Genomic DNA, 24,022 nt, shown 5'->3' with positions numbered 1-24,022 from the left:
TGTCCTGGAACTCACTCTGTAGACCAGGCTGGCCTCGAACTCGGAAATCCACCTGCCTCTGCCTCCCAAGTGCTGGGATTAAAGGCGTGTGCCACCACACCTGGCTTTAAGAGCCAGATTCTTAAGATACCTCAAAGACCCCAAGTCCTACAGCCACCTGCTAAAGTGGCTTTGAATATCCCCCTCTGTGACATAGGTAGCCCCTCACCTGCAAGGTCCGCTCCTGATGGACACCCACAAAGTCTAGAGCCTCAGTCAGGAAATTGTAGCGTAGAGTCTTGAGCAACCGCTCCATTAAGGACATGGACAGGCGGTAGACCCCTGGCCAGGATGGGGCATCCAGGGACTTTCGAGAGGTGCTAGGTGTCTATGACAAATGGCAGACAGACTCAGGATTGATACCACAGGAACCCACTCAGAGCAGTAGAGCCTCCTTGTGGCCCAGTTGCTGGAAAGAAAAGTCTCTTCAAGTGGAGAGCTGTCATGGTGTGAGGAGAGCATCAGACTCAGCAAGAAGGGCAGAAGGTTTCAAGTCTGATCTGCCACTCCCCAGACATGTCTGCTTGGCTGCATCCCTGCCACTCTCTGCCCTTAACACGGGCCTCATATCAAGGGAGGCCTGGCTAGATGAAGAAAACTTAAGAGGCATAAAGATTCCAATGCGAGGGGCTCTGAAGATGATTCCAGACTGAGACACACCTGCTGGCCCTCAGGACTGGGGAAGCGAGACACGATGCTGAGGGCTGCAGTGGCCAGGCTGATAAGCTGGCCCTGGTGGCATTTATGTTGTTTGGGTCAGACTGCAGCCAGGTCCATGGTAAGCACACATTAGGTGCTTTCCGGCAGCTGCATCCCTCTCATTATCTCTGTGTCAAGGGCAGGAAGCTCAATGCTCCCAGGGAACTCTGGTAGATATATAACAGAGGGAAGAGCACCAAGGTGGGCACCTGTCACCTGAGAGCGACAAGAAGCACTCACCTGTCCTGTGCCATTGCTACTAAGCTGGTATACACTCAAGAGGGGCAAACAGATGCTCTGGGTGATGCCAGCTCCAGCCACTGCTGTGGCTCCCTAGAGGAAAAACCCATAATTAGATGGAGCCCCAAAAGATTTGCCCAGGGCAGGAAGAGATCCGAGTCAAACTCTGGTTTGCACGGAAACCATTGGGCACAAGCAGGGTGTCTTACTTGCTGGGTGTGAGCCAGGGTGAGGAGCAGGTGCAGCGCGGCCTCAGTAAAATGCAGGTTCTGCTTCATGCGGAGGCTCACCTCCAGGGTGCTGAGCAGCGTGGGCAGAATGGGGAGCCTTCGGGTCACCTGCAGCCATGAGTCCCCATCCTCATCCACTTCACAGAGCTCCTTAGCCAGATGTAGTCCCAGGACACATACCTGCTGGCAGTCCGGAGGAAAGGTGGAAAAGGCGGTTGGGGGAAAGAAGAGGCAGGGTGCTGGTGCTGGCCTCGCCGCCCAGGGCTCCTCTCACAAGTGGGACTGGAGCCATTCCTGCTTCTTGCCCTGTATATCCGTGCCTTTCTCTCCACCCCACTCTACCAGTGGCATTCTGAGTGGCCTGAACTTCTACTAACCACAGCATCTCCCTCCATCTGCAACCTTAGGCCCCATTCAAACACCAGTGTTTTATACCCTTTTGTTTGTTTTTTGAGAGACAGTGTATCCCTCACTGTCCGGAACTCACTATGTAGGCCAGGCTGGCCTCAAACTCAAAGATCCATCTGCCTGTGCCTCCTGAGCGCTGGGATTAAAGGTGTGCGACATCACGGCCTGTTACATACTTATGTAGAAAAAAATTATTATTTGAGATTTTTATATAATGTATTTTGATTATATTTATCCCATCAACTTCTCTCAGAGCCACCTCTACCTCTCTACCTAGCCAACTTTCTTTCTTAATCACCAGGGATGGTAATAACACCTTACCCAGCACGCGAGAGGCAGAGGCAAGTCAGATTTCTGTTTGAGGTCAACCTGGCCAACAAGAGTGCATCCCAGATCAGCCAGGGTCACACAGTGAGACCCTGTCTGAAACAAAACAACGGCTATCAGCAAGAACGGCCTTGAGTACAACTGTGCCGCCATCCCCTGGAGCATAGTCAACTGGGCAGGGGTCACACCACACAGCTATAGGTGGAATTCTGAACAGCAAATAGACAGGACCAGAAAAAAACCATCCATGGCACATATCAAAACACTAAATTACAGGTAAAACACAGGAATGCCTTTTTATAGGACACAATTTGACCCACATCAACTAAAAATTCCTTTCTTTACTTTAAAAAGGGTTTGAAACTATCTCTAACTCTAGATCCAAGGCATCTATTGCCCTCTTTTGGCATCTGGAGACACCAGGCACACACGCACGCACACACACAAACACACATGTGCGTGCCAACCACACCCACTCATTGATGGCCCTGATCATACCAAGTGCTTTCTCCTTCTGCACTCAACACCTGCAGTCTCATCTGCCTAGACTTCGTGCCCGACACGCTCTCCGCCCGAGGCGTCTTACATACTCAGGTATCTGGCATCACTTCTCAGAGGCCACCATGGCTACTCTTTCACGCACGAGCGTGCGTGTGTGTGTGTGTGCGCGTGCGTGCGTGTGTGTGTGTGTGTGTACATATGCAGACAAACACTTGGATACATAAATATTAAGTACATGCTATCCAAACCTGAGGACTGGGGTTTGGTGCTAGTACCCACGTAACAAGGCAGATCTACATATGCCTGTATTCCCAGGTTTGAGGCATGCTGAGAATCGGTAGACTTAATAGGTTCTAGTGTGCCTGAGAAGTCATGAGCCCCAGTTTCAGGAAGAGACTCTACTTCAGAGGAGTTAGTAGAGACTGACAGAGGAAGACAATATGCACTTCTTTGTGACTACAATGCATACCAAGACAATAAGACTATGCCCCAAGCCAGGCGTGATGGCGCACGCCTTTAATCCCAGCACTCGGGAGGCAGAGGCAGGCGGATTTCTGAGTTCGAGGCTAGCCTGGTCTACAGAGTGAGTTCCAGGACAGCCAAGGCTACACAGAGAAACCCTGTCTTGAAAAATAAAAACAAAACAAAACAAGACTATGCCCCAGCATAAACATACTTATTGTTTTCCACTAATAGTACTTGCTTTCACATCATACAAAACATACCCAAAATTCTTTTTAGAATAGGAAGGAAGTTAGAGGCTAGCCTGGGCTACAAAGTAAGACTACCTCAAAACAAACAAACAAAAAAACAAAACAAAAAGGAAAAAGCTGGTAGTAGGAAACATTGCTCTAGTCAGGTCTGTGCATAGTAGAGCATGCCTTTAATCCCAGCTTTTGGGTGGAGGAGACAGAGGCAGAGGAAAGAGGGCAGAGGGCAGCAGATCTCTATAGGTTTTAGGTCAGCCTGGTCTACAAAGCGAGTTCCAGGACAGCCAGGGCTGTTACACAGAGAAACCTTGTCTTAAGTCCTGCCCTCACCAGAGAAAAGATTGTTCTATACTGTATCCATTGTCTCTTCTAGAGTGAGCCCATGCCTGCCCTATAAAGCAGCCCTCCCCAGCCCACCCCTGCCCTCACTCTGCTCACACCAGCCAGGGGTCAGAGCACAGAGATCAGATGCTGATCTGCAGCTGCTCACACCTTTCATGGTCCATCCAATCTTCCCGGCCATGATGCCGGCCTGACTAGATCTGCTGAAATGGCTGGGAGCCATGCCTCTCCCATTGCTTCCCTCAAAGCCCTTTGTACACAGGGCTCTGGGCTCCTCCCACAGGGTGGTGGCAGCCTTGAGTACAGTCTGTGTGCTGTCAGACGGCCTGCTGATGTCCCCTCACCCCATCACGCTGGTCCTTGTGCCGGGGCCGAGGGCAGTCATCTGTCTCCATGCTGTCCTTGTCCTCGGCAGCACTGCCTGATGCCAGGCTGTGGCGGGTCTGGTCAAAGAGTGCAATCACCTCTTCTTGGAGAGTCTCGCAGACGTTCAGCACCAGCTGGGAGTACTGGGGGATGTCACCGACTGCAGAACAGATGGGAGGGTGCTGTCACACAGGGGGTCCGTTCTGACTGCAGGGGCTGGAAAGGCAGTTGAGTACCAAGAGGAAGGGGAAGGGGTAGTGGGAAATAAAGCATTCCAGGCGTAAAACTCCCAACCCTGAAATCACAGGAAGCACGCGTGGCCCTGTTAGGAGCTGGGGCTCACCTCGCAGCTCCTTCATCTGTAACACTGTGATGAATGCAGAGAACACCTTGGCCTTGGTCTTTTCCATGAGCTGCTGGTCTGCCTGGAGCACCCCTTCCAGGATCTCTATCAAGGGCCCAAGGATTTTATCCACAGCACCCAGCTCTCTGAAAGACCAAGGCAGAAGCAGCATGCCTCACTCACTCACTGTACCCAGTGCCTCACTCACTGTCCCCAGTGGCCCCAGAAGCCACAGGCAGCCTCCCTCACTGCAGGCTTGTCTGCAGAGTTGCTCCATTTCCTGTGAAGTATACTAGATGGTCTGGGTGGTGAGGAAGGGTGGGCAGGCAGTGCTGAGGCAGATGGAGCCTCGGGCCGGCCAGCCCTCATCCCAGCACTCACCTCTTCCACTGGCGTAGGAGGATGAGCAGCAGGGTACACATCATGGAGCCCAGCCGGAGGCAGTTCACTGATGCTGCGACAAGGAGCTGAGGGAAGGAGTGGCAGAGCATCAGGAGTCTGGCTGCTTAGAAGCAGCCACCACTGCACAGATAAGACACACAGGCCCTCCTCACTAACCCTGACCTCTCTCTCACAGGAGCAAGGAGGCGGGGCACCTCTATCACTGAGCCTCAAGTCCAGGCCACCTGCGCACTGACTGACTGCCCTATGAGCACTGTGAGCTCCCTATGTGACCTTCGGGAAAGGGAAACTCCCGGGCATACTTACTAATGCTTTGGTCCCATCAAGCACATCAAGAAAAAGCTGGCGCCGCACTGCCATGTCAGTCAAGTGCATGACATCTGCCTGCAATGGATGGGAGAAGGATTATGTTCGGGACAGACTTTAAGAGCCAAGAAGTGAAGGACTTCATGAGGTCATTGCCAATTAGAACTCCATCCATCCTTCCTGTGCTTTGCACTCTGCTCAGGCTTCCCAGGGACAGGAAGGTCACCTGCTGTAGGACCCTCAGCTCCACCTGGGCTCACTCTAGCCCAGCCCTCCCTACAACCTCCTCCTTTTCAGTTCTTTGAAACTGGTCTCACCATGTTGTTATACAGGCTGTGGCTAACCCATGGTCCTTTGTGCTTCAGCTCCCCGTTAGCATGTGCCAACCACACCCACTCATTGACGGCTCTGATCATGCCAAGTGCTTTCTCCTTCTGCACTCAACACCTGCAGTCTCATCTGCCTAGACTTCGTGCCCGACGCGCTCTCTGCCCGAGGCGTCTTACATACTCAGGTATCTGGCATCACTTCTCAGAGGCCACCATGGCTACTCTTACCTCATGTGTTAGCTATCACAGCATCATCCTTGCCATTATCATCAAGTATTACAACCTCCTTACATTTTCATCTGTGAATTTACAACCTACCTTAAGTCCTTATCTCCCCCCACCTCTCTCTCAATATACAGTGTTTCTGTGTAGCCCTGGCTGTCCAGTAACTCACTTTGTAGACCAGGCTAGGCCTCAAACTCAAAGATCTACCTGCCTCTGCCACTGGAGTGGCAGGGTCAAAGGTGTGTGTGCCACCACTGTTAACACCCCTCCCCCACCCCCCCCTCTCTCACACATTAAGTCATGACAGCAGTTTCCCCTCCCTCCACTCCTCTCAGTCCCCTTCCTACGTTTCCATTAAAAAAGAAAGAGTGGGCCTCCCAGAGATACCAACTTAACCCAGCAGAACAAGTTCCTGTAAGAATAAGAACAAACCCTCAACATCAGGCTGGACAAGGCAACCGAGTCAGAGATTCTCTGTGAGGCTCTAGGAGCACGGTTAGTGGATTCTGTGGGGTCATCATTCTTGTGCTGTCCTCACCATGTGACCAGGCCTCCCCTGCCTATTCATTGCTATATCCTGTAGTGGTAATTCAGAAGTATTGATTTCTTTAAAAAACACAGAAATATTGTAAAAATATGCTTTTGGTTTAATCCCAGGTGTGGGACATGGGACTGCTTCAGACCGTCCACAGCAGCTGACTTTGATTTGCCTGTGGTCTAGCAGTGTGTGACTCTGCCAGCTGCCGAGACTTTCTGCAGTTGTGTGACGTTTGGAATCCTGGGGACTGGTCAGAGGCTGTATAAATGCTAGAGCCCACAGGTGGGTTGGTGGTTGGTTTGTTAGGTAGTCATGAGCAAAGAAGAAACAACAACAGAAGGAATCAGATATTCTGACGGCGAAAATCAAACTTGTCCCCAGATCTCTATGCCTCTCATCAGCAGGAAGTGGTCTAACGATAATGCTGCCTCCCCTCCAAACTCGGACTTTACTCAGGGATCTCTCTCCTTTCCTCTCTATCCTTTGCATCTCCTATCTAGCACTTCAGGGTTGGAAGGGTAGAAGAAAAGGGGTGGAGAAGTAGCCAAAGTCCAGCTATAATATCTCTGGAGCCTGCAGGTTCAGAAGAAGTATTTTAGTAGCCATGGGAAGGAGAAAGGGAGAGAGGGAGGGGAGGAGGGTGGGAATTAAAGTTTGTCAGGTCAGTTTCCAAGACGAAAGAGGTACAACTTAAGAATGGCTGTTTGATTGGATTCCTCGCTCCCCTCACCCCGCAACCCACGGAAGGTCTCACTGTGTATCTTTAGTTGTCCTGGAACTCACTCCATAGACCAGGCTAGTCTCAAACTTAAGAGATGTACCTGCCCATGCATAGTGAGTGCCGGGATTCAGGCATGTCCACTACACCAGGCTACTGCTGGGTTCTAAAAGGCAGTGACATGGCAATTCCCCCATCAGGGAAGCAAGTCTTGAAGTAGGTCTGCAGATGCAGGGGTCTATAGGCACTCTGCACCGGAGAAAAAGTCAGACAGATGGCAAGGTTTTTGGAACAAGGAGGCACATGCCAAGGTTCGACTGTAATTAAGTAAGCTATGGTCCAGATGCCCTGAGGAAGACAGTTCAACACCACGTGCTATGTAAAATACAACAGTGCCACACTGAAAAATGCCACAGACGGTCCCAACTTTCCCAAACACCAACTCTCTCTTTAACATGTGTCTGGGGAAGCGTTCCATGGGTAAGACCCTTGCTTCTTGAGCCTGATGAGTTGAATCCAATCCCCGAGTTCACATAAAGGTGGAAATGACCCCACACATTTGTCTCTGACCTCCACACACATGTGCATACACTAATAATAAGTAAAAAATGTAAAAACTCACTATACAGTGAAGAGACAGTGGCCTCTGTCCTTTTCCTAGAACCAATGAACACACACAGCACTCTAAGAGATCTGGGGCTGCTGCAGCTGCAGATAAATCCCAGATATCTACCGTGTCCAGAAGGCCCAGTCCCAGAGGCAAACACCACCCCTTACTAAGAGGTGCCCCAACCTATCCAGGCCCAATGCAGGGAAGTCTTCAGATGCCTGGTGGGTTTGGACCTGCTTCCCTGTCCTGTCCCCAAGCACCTGCCCATCTCTTGGCATACAGCACCTGCATCTCAAGGACAAACCCTGATCTCCTTTATCCCAAGGAGCTGCATGTACTTCGCAGCTCAGCACATCACTGCTTCCGACTAAAGCAAAAGCCCGGTGCCCACAAGGTGCTTACGTGACTAGCAGCAATGATGAGAAGTAGCCTCCAGGCGGAGAACAGCATCTGATACTCCAGCAGGGACGTGCAGCTGCTGCCCTCTGTGTCAGCCATGTAAACTGCCAAAGACTTGACGTACCCTGACCAGTAAGCAAAGCGTCTCTCACTGGAGAACCTCTTGAGTGTATCTTTTAATGACTGGTCTAATGAACCCCTGTACAAAATACAAACCCGAGTCAGGATTCAGAAGTATATGGACCTGTGACAAGCACACAGCAGCCAGCTCTAGGATCAGCTCCAAAGGAACGAGCGAGACTGAGGCCTTGCAGAAAAGCCTTTACTCCATCAAATCCCAGCAACCTAGCGCCTGCTCAGCCACTCTTCTGACAGCATAAGTGCCATCAGTACACCAGTCAGGAACAGCTCACTGACCGACCATCCCTCCTGCTTGTCCTGCAGCTCCACCATCTCCAACCCCACATCTTTGGGAGAGTGCTAGAGACATGGCTCATTGGTGGAGCACTTGTTCAGCATGCAAAATTCCTAGAGTTCAACCCCCAGTACTACACAATAACAAAAACAAATCCACCTGAAGGGGAAAGGACTCACTTAACTACATAGTATATCTCCAAACATATTATCTTCATGATTAGGGCACAGGTTTCCAGGACACTGGGCTGTGGAAGAGAGAGCAAAACACACTAATTACATGGAGAAACACCTCCACACCCACCCTTGCTGACAGCAGGGCCCAACACTTAGAAAACACACCTTTATGGAATGCAAAAGGCCAATGCCAATGGACAGGTGCCATGCCCACAATGTGGAGATGTGAGAGCTTTCCACCCAGAGCAACTATGTCTGTCTGCCTCCCCAAGGACAGGAAGCAGCACTGCTCTGGAGACAGGCTGCATGCGAGGCCTTCTGCATGTGACTTGAGGGAGGATCCTTTTCTCCAAGCCATAGACCAACCCTTCTGCTCAGGGACCCTAGCCTCTGCTCTACCCTCCACATAGCTCACCTCAGATGTCTCTGAAGGAGGAGAGAGAGTTCCAAACAGTGGACTTGTTAAATTCTCCCAAAATTTGGGTCTAGGATGAAAACACGTGTTGAAATGCTGCTTTTCCATTCCCACAGCACCCACATCTCTAGTCCCCCTTGCTGGTATTTTGTCATACTTTAATGCCGCAAACCTAAAATGTTTCTCATAAATCAATTATTCTTATATAAACATAAGAAGTCCATAAATAAAACTGTATCTTCCACTTAAGAAGTGCAATTGGGAGACAGGCAGTAGTTGCCCTAGCCTTTAATCCCAGCATTCCAGAGGCAGAGGCCAGTCTGGTCTATAGAGTGAGTTTCAGGACAGCCAAGGCTACACAGAGAAACCATCTCAATCCTCTCCCTACCCCACCCCCACATAGAAAAAAGAAAAAAAAAAGCAAAGTTCAACTGGGGCTGCTGAGAGGACTAGGTGCCAACAACCAGCACCGGTGATCTGAGTTCAATTCCTAGGACCCACATCAGAGAAGTCATAAAAGCTGTTCTACGACCATACAGAGCTGGGTGACATGTGCTTAGAAACCACAAAAAAAAAAAAAAAAAAAAAAAAAAACAACCAACCCTTTAAAGTCTATGAAGTGAAAGTGAATTCTAGGACAGCCAGGGCTACACAGAGAAACCCTGTCTCAAAAACCAAAACCAAAATCAAAAGAGAGAAACCCTGGCCAGGTGTGGTGATAAAGCCTTTAATCCCTGCAGGTGGGAATCAGAGGGCTGCAGGTCTATAGAACATGCTCCAGGGCACCCAAACCCACAGCAAGACCCTGTCTCCCCAAAAGCAAATAAATAAATAAAAAGAAAAAAAAAATAGAAAGAAAAAGACACCTAGGAGTCCCCAGTACTGAACTGCGTGCTAAGTATTACATGCATAATCTGGTGAACTCACAGGAAACCTACTTCCATTTTATAGACAAGGTCAGTCAAGCTCATTGGTCAGCTAGCACCCAGAGGGGACATACTTGGTTCTGAGGACAAGCATTGCACTGTCCCTACGGTCTTGCCACAGGGCATGAAGGAAGGCGATAGCTGCACGATGCAACAGAGGTGGGCACCAGTATCGATCTTGCTGCTGGGAATCAATCAGCTCCAGCACCACATGGAGACAGCTCCACTCACCAAGGCTAAACTCCTACAGCAGGGAGAGGTGCTGTCAGGGTCCATGACAGCACTTCCAAAGACCTCACCCAGCCTCACCCAAAGTGCTGCTGACCTTGGAGCCACTGCTGCCATCCTTCACCTCCAGATTCAGAAACAGCTCGATGAGACCCGGCTGTGTCTCTACCGCAACTGTCAGGAACTCCAGGATCATGACTTTGATGCGCATGTCCTCAATCTTGCTCTGAAGGCGGGTCAGGAAGGCATCACGGATGGCCGATGCATCACTGCCCAGGCAAGCATACACTGACATTGGGGCCACCTGGAGACCAGGACAAACAGGTTTAGGGTTCTAGGTCCAGAAAAACTTCAGTGAGGTTCTGTAGAAGGACACTGACGTAAAATATGAGAACAACTCAGACAATTTTCTGGGGTGAAAGAATTTATAGAACAAACAAAAACAGCAGACAGTAGGTGCTGGAGACAGCCAGTGAAGTGCTTGCTGCCCCGGCATGAAGACGTGAGCTCAGAGCCTTAGAACCACGGGAAAGCTGGGCTAGATGAGCCAGCCACTAATCCTCACACTGAGAGGCAGAAGCCAGTGGACTGTGGGTCTGCTGATGAGCCAGTGTAGCCAACGAACAAGCTCCAGATGCAATGAGACTGTCACACAGAATAAGACAGACCATGACGGAGGAAGACACCCACTGCTGACGACCTCTGGCTTCAACACCCATGTTCATGTGGGTGTTCACTGGACATATCTCACATGTTAAATGTGTCTCATGTCTGAATTAAGTAAAAAATGAGGTTTCTGTCTATTAGACTGATAAAAGGATATAAAATTTGATGTTAAGAGTACAAAGTGCAGGAGCTGGAAGACAACTCAGTGTTTAATAATATTTGCTCTTAGTCAGACATGGTGGCACACACCTTTAATCCCAGAACTCAGGAGGCAAAGGCAGGCGGATCTCTGTGAGTGGCAGGCCAGCTTGGACATGAGACTGTCTCAAAAACCCAACCCAAACAAACAAAGAAGACCAGCTTTTCTTGTACAGAACTCAGGGATGGTTCCCTGCACCCACACGGTAGCTTACAGCCATCGGTAACTGTAGTTCCATGGGACCCAAACCCTTATCCCCAAGTCTTTGGGCACCAGGCACACAGGTGCTGTGCATTCTTCCATGTACACACACGCAGATACATAAACATAAAAATAAGTAAATCTAAAAAGGAAAATGGAGTTGGAGAGTCCACTTGGAGATAAGAGCAGGTCCTGCTTTTACAGGAAGTGCGTTTGATCCCTAGCACGAATATCAGGCAGCTTACAATCTCCTGCACCTCTAGTTTGGGGATCCCAGATTTCAAGACTCAGTGGACACCTGCACTCCAGTGCGCGCACACTCATTCACAGGAATGAAAGGAAGCTCGGTGGGCGGGTGGACGAGCTGGAGAGCAACGGGAAGCCAGCACCAGGGATCCTACCGTGGCCAAGCGCTTCAGCAGCTGGATGGCCAGACGTGGCAAGGCTGGGTCATGTCTGTGGTAGATGTACTTGGCTAGGACAGCAATGAGGTTGTTCCCATGGGCACCTAAAGCAAAGGAAACAGAGCTAGGGACTCATTACAGTTCTTCCAAAATACCAGCCGCTGGGGCTGCCTAAGCAGAGGTGGCCGGTTCAGTCCTATTCTCAGTGGCAAAGAGATAACTAGGATTGGGGATAAACAGTTTAATACAATGCAAAGAAATACTCTTTAATAAGTAGGTTACAAAAGGAACTGTACTGAAATTTTTAAAAAAGGAAAAGAACCATTAAGCCTTGAACCCTTAAGCAGGAAGGCAGTGAGGTTCGGTGAGAGGCCCCTTGCCAAGGCTGATGACTCAGTCAGTCCTCTCTTGTGGTGGAAGAGACCCAAGCCCCACAGTCTGCCTCCCATTTGCACGTGCAAGTATGCGCGCACCCCTCCCAAATACATCCGTCCCCCCCCTCCACACCGCACACATGCACATTCAAAAAACACAAAAACCTCTGGCCAGACACAGTAGCACATGCTTGGGAGGTGAAGAAAGGAGGACCCAAAATCTCAGCAAGGGTCACTGAGATGGCCCAGTGGGTTAAGGTGCTTGCTGCTAAACCTGATGGCCATAGTTCAACTCCCAGAGCCCTCATAGTGGGAAGAAAGAGCTGACACCCAGACATCATGAACACAAATATAACAAATTGAAACAAGGGGAGGGGAGTGGTAGAAAGAGTTCCAGGACATCCTGGCTACATAATCAGTTTAAGGCCAGCCTGTGCATAACTGGCGCTAGAGCAGTGACTTAATAGTGGAGCACCTACTAACTTAAATAAGGCCTGGGTTTAGACCCCAGCATAGCAAATGACAAAAAAGTTATAAATGCTTTTAGACATGATATAAAACATTACTCATAATGAAAGTGAGCTAAAGATTAAGGAACTTAAGAGTCACACTGACACTAGCCAATGCGATTTGAAGGGCTTTTTGTGCTTCTTTTTTCAGGGTTGTTTATCTTTGGAAGATTTTGTTATACAGACCAGACCGTCAGGGACTGGTGACAGAGAATGCCAGCTTCACTGTCTTGACTAGCAGGTGGCCCTAACCCCTCTGCCTCTGCAGAGCAGAGGGGCGACTGTGGGCATGAGCCAGACCCTATCTCCTCTGTACAGTCAATCATCTATGCGTAACTGCTATCAACTCTCTGCACCACCATCATCATCCTTGAGGGACTGTGCGAGCCGTCCTCCCCATCCTACAGGGAAGACAGCTTCCCACACTAGTCATTTCCATGGCCTATCACTCTACTTGATAGGCAGCCCTAGTTGAGTTTATCCTCCTGCCTCAGTCTCCCATGGATGCCAGGATTACAGCAATTTACTTCTGTGCCATTCTGGATGAGAAATCTGAGACAAAGCTTAAATATGCCTGAGGTTCTCATACAGCTGAGCAAAACCTAAATTTGAACCAAGGAAATATGACCCCAGTCTGCATCCTTAAGTATTACTATGTCATCAGCAGGAGTCCAGAATAAACTATGACATAGTCCCTTGTTACCAAGTCTAAAGAAATGAGCTGAGAAGGAATTTCTGATGTCCAAGCAGAGGGCATTAACTACGTCTTTATGGGCAGCATAGCTGAGGAAGAGAAACATACCATGCTGTGTGAGAGCCTGTTCCAGGGGGGACACCACATTAGAAGGAGGTTTCAGCCGAATAACATTGTTGGTGACAGAGAACGCCAGCTTCACTGTCTTGATCAGCAGTTGGCCCTGGCCTTGGCCTTCTGGACCATCACTAGGTGCCAAATGGAGATCACAGTTAGATCCGATAAGATGGTCTCAGTCAGGGTGTGCTCTCACGAGTTTTTTGTTTTTGTGTTTAGAGATAGGGTTTCTCTGTGTAGCCCTGGCTGTCCTGGAATGCACTCTGTAGACCAGGCTGGCCTCGCACTCAGAGACTCACCTGCCTCTGCTTCCTAAGTGCTGGGATTAAAGGCGTGCACCACCATCTTTTTTTTTTTTTAAAAAAAAAGCAACTGCAAGGACCAGGAAAGCTATTATGAGATAGTCTTTAAAAAATGAAGCTTCAAAAATAAACTAACAAACAAACAAAAAAGAAACAACAACAAAAATGAAGCTTCACCCATGATACTCTATCAACACGGCTGCCTAAACAAGGCCTGAAGGAACAGAATGCCTACAGCCATGCTAGAGAGGGATGGGGAAAGCTCACTGTCGCTCCAGGCTTAAACAAAGAACTGCAGGTGAATAAGGAGTGCTGAGAGCGGAGAGCCCAGAGACCAGCGCTCGGATTTATTATCTAACACCAATGGCTCAGCCCTGAAACCATGTACACACAAGTAACACCAAATGTATGGAGCTGGTTGTGTCTATGGATTTATGCACACACACTGGGCATGTGTATGTGTGTAGGCATGTGTGTGTTTAACTACACATCAATTTGAAGGAGTACAAGGGGAGGGTGTGGAAGGAGTTGGAGGGAGGAAAAGGAAGAAGGAAAATGATGTAATTATATTTTAATTTTAAAAAGATAGAAAAACAAACAGAGCAACTAGAAGTTAAGCTAAGATGGGCTCTGAAGGTCAATGGGCAGGCACAGAGGAGGCCCTACCTGCGGGGCTGAGCAGCCATCACCATGTCTATGGTGTCCACACCAATTCCCATGATGCTAATGACAGTCTGTCCAGCTTCTGTATAAGCCAGGCTGCAGATGCAGAGGGAAGGCAGGCTGGGTGTGTGGCTGGAAAACAGAGAGGGTTCTCAGTCACTAGGAGCTCTTAACCAGAAGGAGCAGCATTGCCATGCGCCTTGCCAACTCACTGTCTATGAAAGGAAGATATTCTCAACACGTTTCTCAGACTTGGTCCTAAAGACCACCCTGAAATTTATCTAAACACCATCAATAAATTGGATGAATAATTACTTAAATAATTCAGGATTAACCTATTCATGTAATATACAGAAATATAAAAACAAGGGAGGGCACAAAATCAAGTTAAAGAGGAAGGGAGTTCATGGAGTACAAAGGCCTAGAACCGGCACTGACTTGCTAACAGGCACCTCTGAGGGAACACACTGCATCACACCAGACTTTCTGATGGACAGGCAGCATTTTTTATAATTATCATAACAATTGATTACGTGTGTGTGTGTGTGTGTGTGTGTGTGTGTGTGTGTGTGTATACATGCACCTTCATCTGTCCTTTCTGTCCACAGGGAAGAATAACAACCGAGCCAGTGGCCAGTAAATTGTAAGTAGAGATGAGTAAGTTTTGGGTTTGTGTTAGTTAGTTAATTTTTGTCAACTTGACAAAGGCTAGTCCTTTGAGAAGAGGGGACTTCAACTGAGAAAATGCCCCATCAGATTGGCCCATGGGTTATGTCTTACTTAATCAGTGATTAATGTAGGAAGGCCCAGCCTGTTGTGGGTGGTGCCATCCCCAGGGCAGGTGGTACTGGGGTATCTATGAGAGAAAGCTGAGCAAGCCAGTAACCAGTGTTTCTTCAGCTTCTGCCTGCAGGTTCCTAGCCCGACTCTCCTCAGTGATAGACTATAATGTGGACCCCTTCCTCACCACGTGGCTCTGAACATGGTGTTTTATCACAGCAGTAGAAATTCTAGTGAAGACAGGATTCAACTAAGGTGACATGGTAGGGAGAAACAAGGGGACTAGAACCAACCAATATATGTTTTCCCTGCTGAGCCCCACAATCCCCCATTACCTGCTATGTAGCTCTGTCTCTTGGCAGAGGTTCAGTATTGCATGAATCAGCTCCAGAATTAGGCAACCTAGACTCCAGAAAAGACATGTGATGGACAATGCAGTCTTGTGTTAATGACCTGCCTCAATAGAGAGGGAAAGGTCTTCAGAGAGCAGAAATTCTGGGGTGTTCAGCCCATGCTGTCCTTACCTATCAGCTCCCGCACGCCATGAGAGTTGTAGCGCCATTTGTGGTAGCTGGGAAGCATCTCCTTCAACACGAACATCACACAAGGCACCAGGCCTTGGCTCTGGGTACTACCAAGCTGCCCCTATGGGAGAGCATTCTGTGAGGGCCTTGGCCATGTAAGGGGGCATCATTTATTACTCAAGATTTAACCTCAAAAACGTAGACAGGTCCAAAGGAGAACCAGGAACACCTTGACCAAGAATAGAAGCAGACATCAGAAATTCCTACTTCAACCGAACCATTTGGTGGACCGAGAAACAACTAAGAAGGCGAGGTGACAATATCAACAAAGGTGCTGAAATGGAGGAGAAGGAGGACAGTTAATCTGACAGGGCAGTGGTTCCCTAATCACCAGATATAGAACTGTCAACAACAAAGAAAGTCACTCACCATCAATGACTGTCACCCATACCTGAAGTTCCATTATCATGGAGCACGGGAGTAGAGACCCTTACTTTGACTCAACACACAATCTAAGTCCTCACTTATTTCTACAGGAAGGATATGTGCAAGGTGCTGAGTGTTTTGTGTGTGTGTGTGTGTGTGTGTGTACCGTAACAGTTACATTAAATCCGGTCCTCAGCCATATGACAAAGTACCACCACTGAACTACAGTCTCCAGGCCTGACCTGACTCAACAGCCCAAGCAGACCTTAAACCTGTTCTTTTTGTGTTGGGCTCCTGAGAAGCTAGGATTCGTCCTGGGACCCCCAGCTGGCTGCAGAACTCTTTCCGTGTGTGAGGCTCTAAGCTCCATCAGTGAGACATACTTCTATGCCATAGATGCTCTCAGAAACTCAGAACTGCCCAAGGTCAAAGAAATTCAAGTAGCCAGTAATAAATTTCAAGTACCACCCTACTTCTCTCTCCAATTCCAAAATATTTGTTCTTTTTTTTTTTTTTAAAGATTTATTTATTACATGTAAGTACACTGTAGCTATCTTCAGACACTCCAGGAGAGGGAAGTCAGATCTCATTACGGATGGTTATGAGCCACCATGTGGTTGCTGGGATTTGAACTCCAGACCTTTGGAAGAGCAGTTGGGTGCTCTTACCCACTGAGCCATCTCACCAGCCCCCAAAATATTTGTTCTTAACTATACATTAGTTTTCCGGAGTCCTTAATCTATTATCAGCTCATGGCTACAGTCTGTTTAAGAAAGAGATGAGAAGGAGCCGGGCGTGGTGGCTCACGCCTTTAATCCCAGCACTCGGGAGGCAGAGGCAGGTGGATTTCTGAGGTTCGAGGCCAGCCTGGTCTACAAAGTAAGTTCCAGGACAGCCAGGACTATACAGAGAAACCCTGTCTCAAAAAACCTTAAAAAAAAAAAAAAAGAAAGAGATGAGAAAACTGAGCAAGCAGTGTCACAGTGCCTCCTGTGAGGTAAATACTAGACCTGGAACCAGACCGTGGACGGTACATGCAGACACACTGGGGCACAGTATACAGTGCGCATAGTCTGTACGATGACCACAAAGCCAGACCAAGGAAGCATGCACACAGGCACATAATAGGACAAGGCATGAACTGCACGCGGATGACAGTTTCATAGCTTAACACGCAGGAGCCAGAGTTCTCAGCTCTCACTATAAGCCTTCTGACTACTGAACAAACTTCCACAATTAAGCAAGCACCAAGGAACATAGTGGCCAGACTCTCAAAACAGAAGCTAATGTGTCATGACTTCAGAATAGATGCCCTGCAAAGGATGTCCCGAAGAAGGTGACTACAGGAGCAGGTAACAGGGGAGCTGCTCCAGAAATGTCTCAACAGATGGTACCTTGACAAGAGTGGTGACCAGGCGCAGAAAGGCAATGGTGACCCCATATTCGCCCTGGGGCTGCTCACTGTTCATCAGAAGGCTGCCATACCCTCCAGCATTCATTCCCTCCGCACTAGGGACAGACAGAGGCAGAGGGATAAAACCATGAGCAATGTTCAAGGTTTGAAGAAACTGACTACAGCATTCTCGTTATCTTCAGCAGACACCACAGCTCTTCAAAGGGAGAGCTTTTCAAATGTAGGCAGTTTTATAGCTAGGGAAGAAAAGGTAGGCTTATGCTTTACTGATGTAAACTCCAAAAGGGCTAGCGTGACAATCACATGAGTTACCAGGGAAACTCCTGCCATGGAAGCAGAGCAAAGTGAGCATGCACAGGCAGTAAGATGGGGCCAGGGTTCCAGTCCTGGCCTAGCTCACCTACCCTGACTGGAGGCGAAGCACACTGTCTGTGCTTGAGAATAGGACACCAAGTCTCTGGATCCAAACACCCCTGGACTTTCTCAGCGGGAGCATAAATGCCCACGCTGCTACTGTAGTTGTAGCTGCATGAGAAAAGTCCCATTCTCTCTCAAAAATTTAAAAACTGTGAACCATTCAGTACTCAGAGGCAGGCGGATTTCTATGAATTCAAGGCTAGCCTGGTCTACACAGCAAGTTCCAGGCCAGCCAGAGCTACATGGTGAAACCCTATCTTCAAACCAGAATTAAACCCTGTGAAGCAACAGTGTCAAGGAGAGCAGTTTTGCGCCCCTTCTCCATCTCATCTTCCCTCACTCTCAAGTCCATGAAGACTGAAGGTTCTTTAAAATGAATGAAGGCAGGAATGGGTCATAGCAAGGAGTTAGGTCTACCCACTCAGGGTCTGGCTCACCTAATCATCTGAGTCATGTTGGAGACAGGGTGGGCCACAAATGGCAAAAAACCTGTGTGACGAAGATCAGTCCAGACCTAAAAAGGAAGAAGAAGAAATTCAGTGTGCACACCCTTCCAGAGATTACACCAAATGCGATGCTACTTAACGCTACAGAGACGTGTCATCTCACCTTTGCTGGGTTTCGAGCAGCCAAGACAGTTAAGCAGTTGACACAAGAAGCAATGACGTTTACAGGAGGGGAGATCACCGTTGTCAGCCTGGTTAGAGAGCAAAGCGCTGTGCCCAGGGAATAAGGAACAAGACTTTCCAGGGCTCACCACACTGCTCTGAGGAACGGGACAGCCCTTGGCTGGAGAACCACTGCTAAAGGCCTCCCACAGAGCTCAGGGCAGGCTCCTGGAAAGCAGTCACTGCTGCAAGCTCCCAACCACAGACTCACCGCTGCAGCAGCATGTAGATGCGGGATGTGATGGGCAGCAGGCAGTCTGCTATGGACAAGTCTGTGCTGATGACCTTATGGACCAAATCAATGATGGGCTTGACCCGCTGGCAATGCTGGATCACATCTGTGGGGAATACAGCCTGTGACTTCGTGGCACACCACTCTACATAAGATTACTGTGTGCACATTCAGACCCCAGGCTGGATGGCGTCCAACTTCACCTTCAAGTTGGTGTCTGTTCCCAATCCTGCAGGCACACCCTCTCTGCCTAGTGCTTGCTCTGCAGAGCCCTCCTTACCTGCTGTGGAGACAACGTGGAGTAGCATTTCAATCTCGCAGGTGAAGAGGGTCCAGCTGCTGTAGGAGTACTCCCAGCGGACAAGGTAAGCCCTGTCATCCAGCATGACTTGGCCCACAGTGCCCTGAGGAATTCGAAGGTTGGTCTGACCCCCTATGGAAGAGAAATGCCTGTGATCCTCCTACAGATCTGGGAGGAGGTTCTCCTGGCAGACAGCACTGCCCAACAGACACAGGGAGGATCTCCTCAGCAGACACCACTCCACAACATGAAAAGTGCTAAAGGTGGAAGTGCTGGCACACACTGCAACCCCAGACTTTTGAGGCTGCAACAGAGGAACACTTGAAACCCACCCTGGGAACTGAGATCTTGCACTCAAAATTTTGTCTTCTTTCTTTTTCTCTAGAAAGGGTGTCATTGTGTAGACCGGACTGAACTCTAACTCACTAAGACTCACCTGCCTCTGCCTCTGCCTCTCGAGTACTAGGAATAAAGGAACGTGTGTGCCACCACACCTGACTTGCCTCAAATTAAAAAAACAAAAACAAAAACAAACAGAAAACAAAAACCCTCGAACAGAGTCAAGAGATAAAGTCACTGCTGCCAAGCATAAAGACCCAACTGACACCTGAGACCTCCATAAATATACCTAAGTATATGCATACACACTAGACAGTCATTTTTATTATTTTATGTATTTATGTATTTATTTTGTACACAAGATCTCACAGTTCTACTCAGGCTGGTATTGAACTCATAGGTTCAAGTGATCTTTCAGTCTCAAATCTTTTAAGTAGCTGGGTTCTAAAACTGTGTGCCACCAAGCCTAGTTTTAAATCCACTTAACATCAAATTTCTCATATTATTAACAGAACCGTGTGCTGTAGGGCTGGTTCCATTTAATCCCAGGGCTCACTCAGGGCTGAGGCAGGTAGCTTCCTCAAGGTGGAAGTTAGTTTGGGCTACAAGGTAAGACTAGTCTCAAAACCAAAAAACAGTTTGTGTTTTTGTGACTGGCTTATTTCTCTTAAGAAGCCACCTTCAGGGTTTATACGTGACGTAATCTATATCAGATTACAGCTAATAACACAAACTATCAATAAGCTATGTCTAAGAAAACACTTTCTCTTTAAGATGGTGTAACATTCCTCTTTATACATATAACACATGTTCATTTACCTCTCAAACATCCATTCCAAAATTTTTATTTTATACACATCCTTTCCCCCTAACCATCTCTTGTTGAGGACTGTGTTTATGAAAATGACACACTAGTTCCTAAGAGTTCACATGTATGTATGAAGGCCCGACGCTGATGCACAACGATGGCAGCGGACCAAAGGGATGAGCGAGGCTGCTGCTGGCCCTTGTAGGAGACAGCCACAGAGGGCACACAGCCTTGGACACCAGGCTATCTCCCTCTCTGTAGTACTGAAGTGTGCTCTGCAAGAGTAACAGTATGCTCAGCCAAGCAGTCATCGCCCCGTGCCAGGAAGGGTTACAGAGCACGTTCATCTTCCAATTTTTTTTTTTGACTTTGAGACAGGGCTTCTCTGTGTAGCCCCGGCTGTCCTGGAACTCACTTTGTAGACCAGGCTGGCCTCGAACTCAGAAATCCGCCTGCCTCTGCCTCCCAAGTGCTGGGATTAAAGGCGTGTGCCACCACTGCCTGGTGATCTTTAAATATTTTAAGGCAGACCATAAAGCCCACCATTTTGACTAAGCTGCATGGAATATTCTGAAAGCAAGAACTAAACTGGCAAAATAATGTTTGAGTCTTTCCAAATCTTAGCCATGTACACTGCCGTACAAGCTGTTCTAATGGTAGCTGCACGCTGGACCATGTGTTCTCTGTATAAAGAATACTATTCACTGAGACGGAGTGGAAGAAGCAGCAAGACTCTACTGGGTAGAGCAAGCAACAGTGTCCCTCAGATTCCCACTGCAGTGCAGATAGAGACTCTATGATGGTGGTCGTTTTCATGCAGCTTGCTAATCCAGTCTTCCTTTTGAGACAGGCTCTCAATATTTAACCCTGGCTGTCCTAGAACTTGCTGTGTAGACCAGGTTGGTCTTGTACTCTGCCTGTCTCTGTCTCTACCGCTGTCAGCCCAATTTAAAATCTTAACAGCTATTCACACAAAACAGGTCATTAGAAGGATTAACTATTTTCTACATCTTTGAGCCTACTAACATTTAATTCTGATTTATAATATGACACCCAATAATGTGTAATGGAGACAAATAAGACCCATCTCCTTTTTGGTGTGTCACCCTTGGTAGACTATGGCACTGGAGCAGTGCTGACCCTCCAAATCCACACTGCATATCAGTTTATTGCTACATACCACTCGGGCAGGAAGTCACTTACTTTAACCCTGACAACACTAAGCAAACCATCCCCAAAGTCTCTCCACATGGAGAAGCTTCCAGGGTGCTTGTAGAAAGCACGTCTGACGGTATCAGGAGAAAACGTGCATTATTCCATATGTAATTTCTACAAGGACCTGTGTTAACACTGTCACTGAGGAAGGCACTGTGGTGCACACCTCTAACTTCTAGCACTCAGGAGGGAGGGCCCACAGGATCTCTGAGTTTGAGGCTAGCCTGGTCAGCCTGGTCTATAGAGTAAGTTTTAGGATAGCTAGAGCTATGTAAACAAATACTGTGTCAAAACACACACACACACACACACACACACACACACACACAACAAACAATACATCCAAAAAAAGATTTTAAATCAAATTTGAAGTACTAAAACTTGGGCTGGAGAGATGGCTTAGTGGTTAAGAGCACTTACTGCTGCTCTTCCAGAGGTCCTGAGTTCAAATCCCAACAACAACATGGTGGCTCACAACCATCTGTAATGGGGATCCAATGCCCTCTTCTGTTGTGTCTGAAGACAGCTACACTGTACTCACATACATGAAATAAATAAATATTAAAAATAAAAAAATACTAAACACGATATAGGAATATTTCACTAGTATCAAAGTACATACAGAAAACAGCAAAACTGTTTTTCTTCTAGCTTGATATTTGAATTATATGTATATAAAAAGACGGGTGCCCTAAAGAACCATACACTTTAGGGCTGGATCCTATCTCATCCTGCTTAGACTCTGTGGGAAAAATGTTTAAAAGGGAAACCTCCAGCTGCTCCCATGCCCTCAGCAGGGCTTTCCTTCAGAAAGCAAGCAGTGAATGTCCTAGCATAAGAGAATGTGCTCACAAAATATTTGGGATTAGTGTGCCTGCTACCTAACACTGTCAACTTGATACAAGCTAGAGTCAAACAGCAAGAATCTTCACTGAGAAAACAGCCCCTCCAGACTGGCCTGTAGGTAAGTCTGTGAGGCATTTTCTGGACTAATAATTGATCTGGAAGGCCCAGCCCACTGTAGGTGGTCTCACCCCTGGGCAGGTATGAGAATGCAGGCTGAGCAAGCCAAGAGCAGCCAACCAGTAAGCAGTTTTCCTCCATGGTCTCCGCGTCACTTCCTTCGATGATGAACTGTAAAGAGGAAACCAGCCCTTGCCTCCCCAAGTTGCTCTGGTTGTGTGTTCACCACAGCAACACAAACACTGGGACAATTAGCAAAAGAAAAGGCCCTAACACACTCTAAACATAGCTATATGGAAAGATGCACATCACACACTTCACTCATCACGGGACACAGACCTCTGCCCTGTTTTCCTTGTTACAGCACAACAACAGTAACGCAGTAAGGGAGACTAGTGATGCAAAAACATTCATAAAAAAAGAAAAACGAAAGGCAGCAGCTCAGTACGAAGTAGGAAAATCACGGACTCTGAGCCAGCGTGGGCCAGCAGCAAAACAAGGTGCTCTCCAAACAAACAAACAAGAAGGAAAAAGGAAGAAAGAAGAAAGAAGAGGAGGGGAAGGAGCAGAGAGCGGCCTCCTGAGCTGGGAGCTCGGGCTTCTCACCACACTGCCCCTAGCCTGAAGCTCAGCAGTCAGTGATCAGCAAGTCCTGAGGAGAGGGGAAGGGCCTCACAGGCACTGCCTAGGAAAGGACCCCTTGAAGCAGGCCTACTGTGAGCACCTGACTTACCTAGAGGGTACAGGAGTTTGGGGGTTTGCCTCCGCCACAAAGTTCCATCTTCATGAGAGAGCACATCATGGGGCTTGTGCTTATGAAGTTCATTGTAGAAAGACATTTTATCCAGGAAGCTGTACACCTGCCAGCACCCAACAAGAAACCCAGTCACACATTCCCGCACGGGCCACACAAAGGGCTTTTGCTCTTTCAGCCAGCTGCCTGTGCCCGTCTACTAACCTTCTCCCAGACTCCTCCTCATGCTCTTCTTAAAATTACTCTGCTCTTCTTTCTCAGCTAGGCCCCGCCATTCTGCACCTGACCCAGGTCCCCTCACTCTACAGAGTTGGCTGCCGGCTTGCTTCTCCTTTTTCTCACCTACCATCCTGCCCAATGCTGGGAATCAAACCCAGGGACTTGCAGACACTGGGGAAGCACTAACTACACAACAAGCCCTCAGAGTGTCCCTCATTTCTTAAGTCTACTGTTCCCTCCTAAGCAGGTACCAGGCAACTTCACGCTTAGTCTCACAGCACCTACAACAGGTCCTTAGCAAAAAGATCTTAATGTGCCTATACAGCACTGAGGGGACACCATCCAATGGGCATGTTTCACTCACCTCCAGATAACTCCATCCTGGCAGCGCACTGGCACTGCAGAGGCACACAGGAGTGCCAGTGATACCTCAGCCAGCCCCCTCCCTCTACTTTTTAGGGATCTGACCAAATAACCCACCTTTTTGGCAGTAGACTTCCCAGACACGAGGGCTCGGAGCAATTGCAGAAGTGGGGAAAGGAGATGGGGAAACATCCCACACACACTGTCCAGAATGATCCCGAGACCAGAGGTTGGCTCCTAAAGTAGAAGGAAGAAGTCATCCCCCTTCCCATGTGCTCAGAAATCCTCAGAAAACCTAGATACAGGCTGCAGAGATGGCTCAGCAGGAAGACACTAACTGCTCTTCAGAGGACCCAGCTCTCACATAGCAGCTCACAATTGTCTGTAACTCCTAACTCCAGTACCCAACATCCTCTTCTGGCCTCTATGGGCACTGCATTCACATGTGCACAGACTTAATATCCACACACATAAATGAAAATAATGTCCGCCTGCCTCTGCCTCCCAAGTGCTGGGATCAAAGGCGTGCGCCACCACGCCTGGCTTGTTTTTCTTTTCTTTTCTTTTTTTTTTTTTTT

At 48.3% G+C, this 24,022-nt stretch overlaps 1 protein-coding gene across 1 annotated transcript in view; it reads right to left on the bottom strand.

Moving 5' to 3' along the window:
* The window catches only part of Nup188 (nucleoporin 188), a 47,372-nt gene that overhangs the window by 3,609 nt on the left and 19,741 nt on the right, over positions 1-24,022 (bottom strand). The window contains exons 13-36 of the mRNA XM_021191972.1: positions 23,562-23,681; positions 22,842-22,968; positions 18,763-18,915; positions 18,462-18,588; positions 18,192-18,279; positions 18,020-18,096; positions 17,146-17,260; positions 15,326-15,446; positions 15,137-15,203; positions 14,025-14,153; positions 13,048-13,187; positions 11,360-11,466; positions 9,990-10,196; positions 9,739-9,908; positions 8,739-8,808; positions 8,327-8,394; positions 7,736-7,931; positions 4,914-4,991; positions 4,587-4,672; positions 4,206-4,351; positions 3,841-4,022; positions 1,188-1,388; positions 979-1,071; positions 209-367 (exon numbers count right to left, since the gene is read on the bottom strand). Coding sequence (XP_021047631.1) covers positions 209-367; positions 979-1,071; positions 1,188-1,388; positions 3,841-4,022; positions 4,206-4,351; positions 4,587-4,672; positions 4,914-4,991; positions 7,736-7,931; positions 8,327-8,394; positions 8,739-8,808; positions 9,739-9,908; positions 9,990-10,196; positions 11,360-11,466; positions 13,048-13,187; positions 14,025-14,153; positions 15,137-15,203; positions 15,326-15,446; positions 17,146-17,260; positions 18,020-18,096; positions 18,192-18,279; positions 18,462-18,588; positions 18,763-18,915; positions 22,842-22,968; positions 23,562-23,681 — 3,027 coding nt within the window. The remainder of the gene's footprint in view (positions 1-208; positions 368-978; positions 1,072-1,187; positions 1,389-3,840; positions 4,023-4,205; positions 4,352-4,586; positions 4,673-4,913; positions 4,992-7,735; positions 7,932-8,326; positions 8,395-8,738; positions 8,809-9,738; positions 9,909-9,989; positions 10,197-11,359; positions 11,467-13,047; positions 13,188-14,024; positions 14,154-15,136; positions 15,204-15,325; positions 15,447-17,145; positions 17,261-18,019; positions 18,097-18,191; positions 18,280-18,461; positions 18,589-18,762; positions 18,916-22,841; positions 22,969-23,561; positions 23,682-24,022) is intronic.

The sequence above is a fragment of the Mus pahari genome, chromosome 3 (assembly GCF_900095145.1).
Source record: "Mus pahari chromosome 3, PAHARI_EIJ_v1.1, whole genome shotgun sequence".
Lineage (NCBI taxonomy): Eukaryota > Metazoa > Chordata > Mammalia > Rodentia > Muridae > Mus > Mus pahari.
The sequence above is the reverse complement of the archived record's forward strand: the minus strand, read 5'-3'. Positions and strand labels throughout refer to the sequence as shown.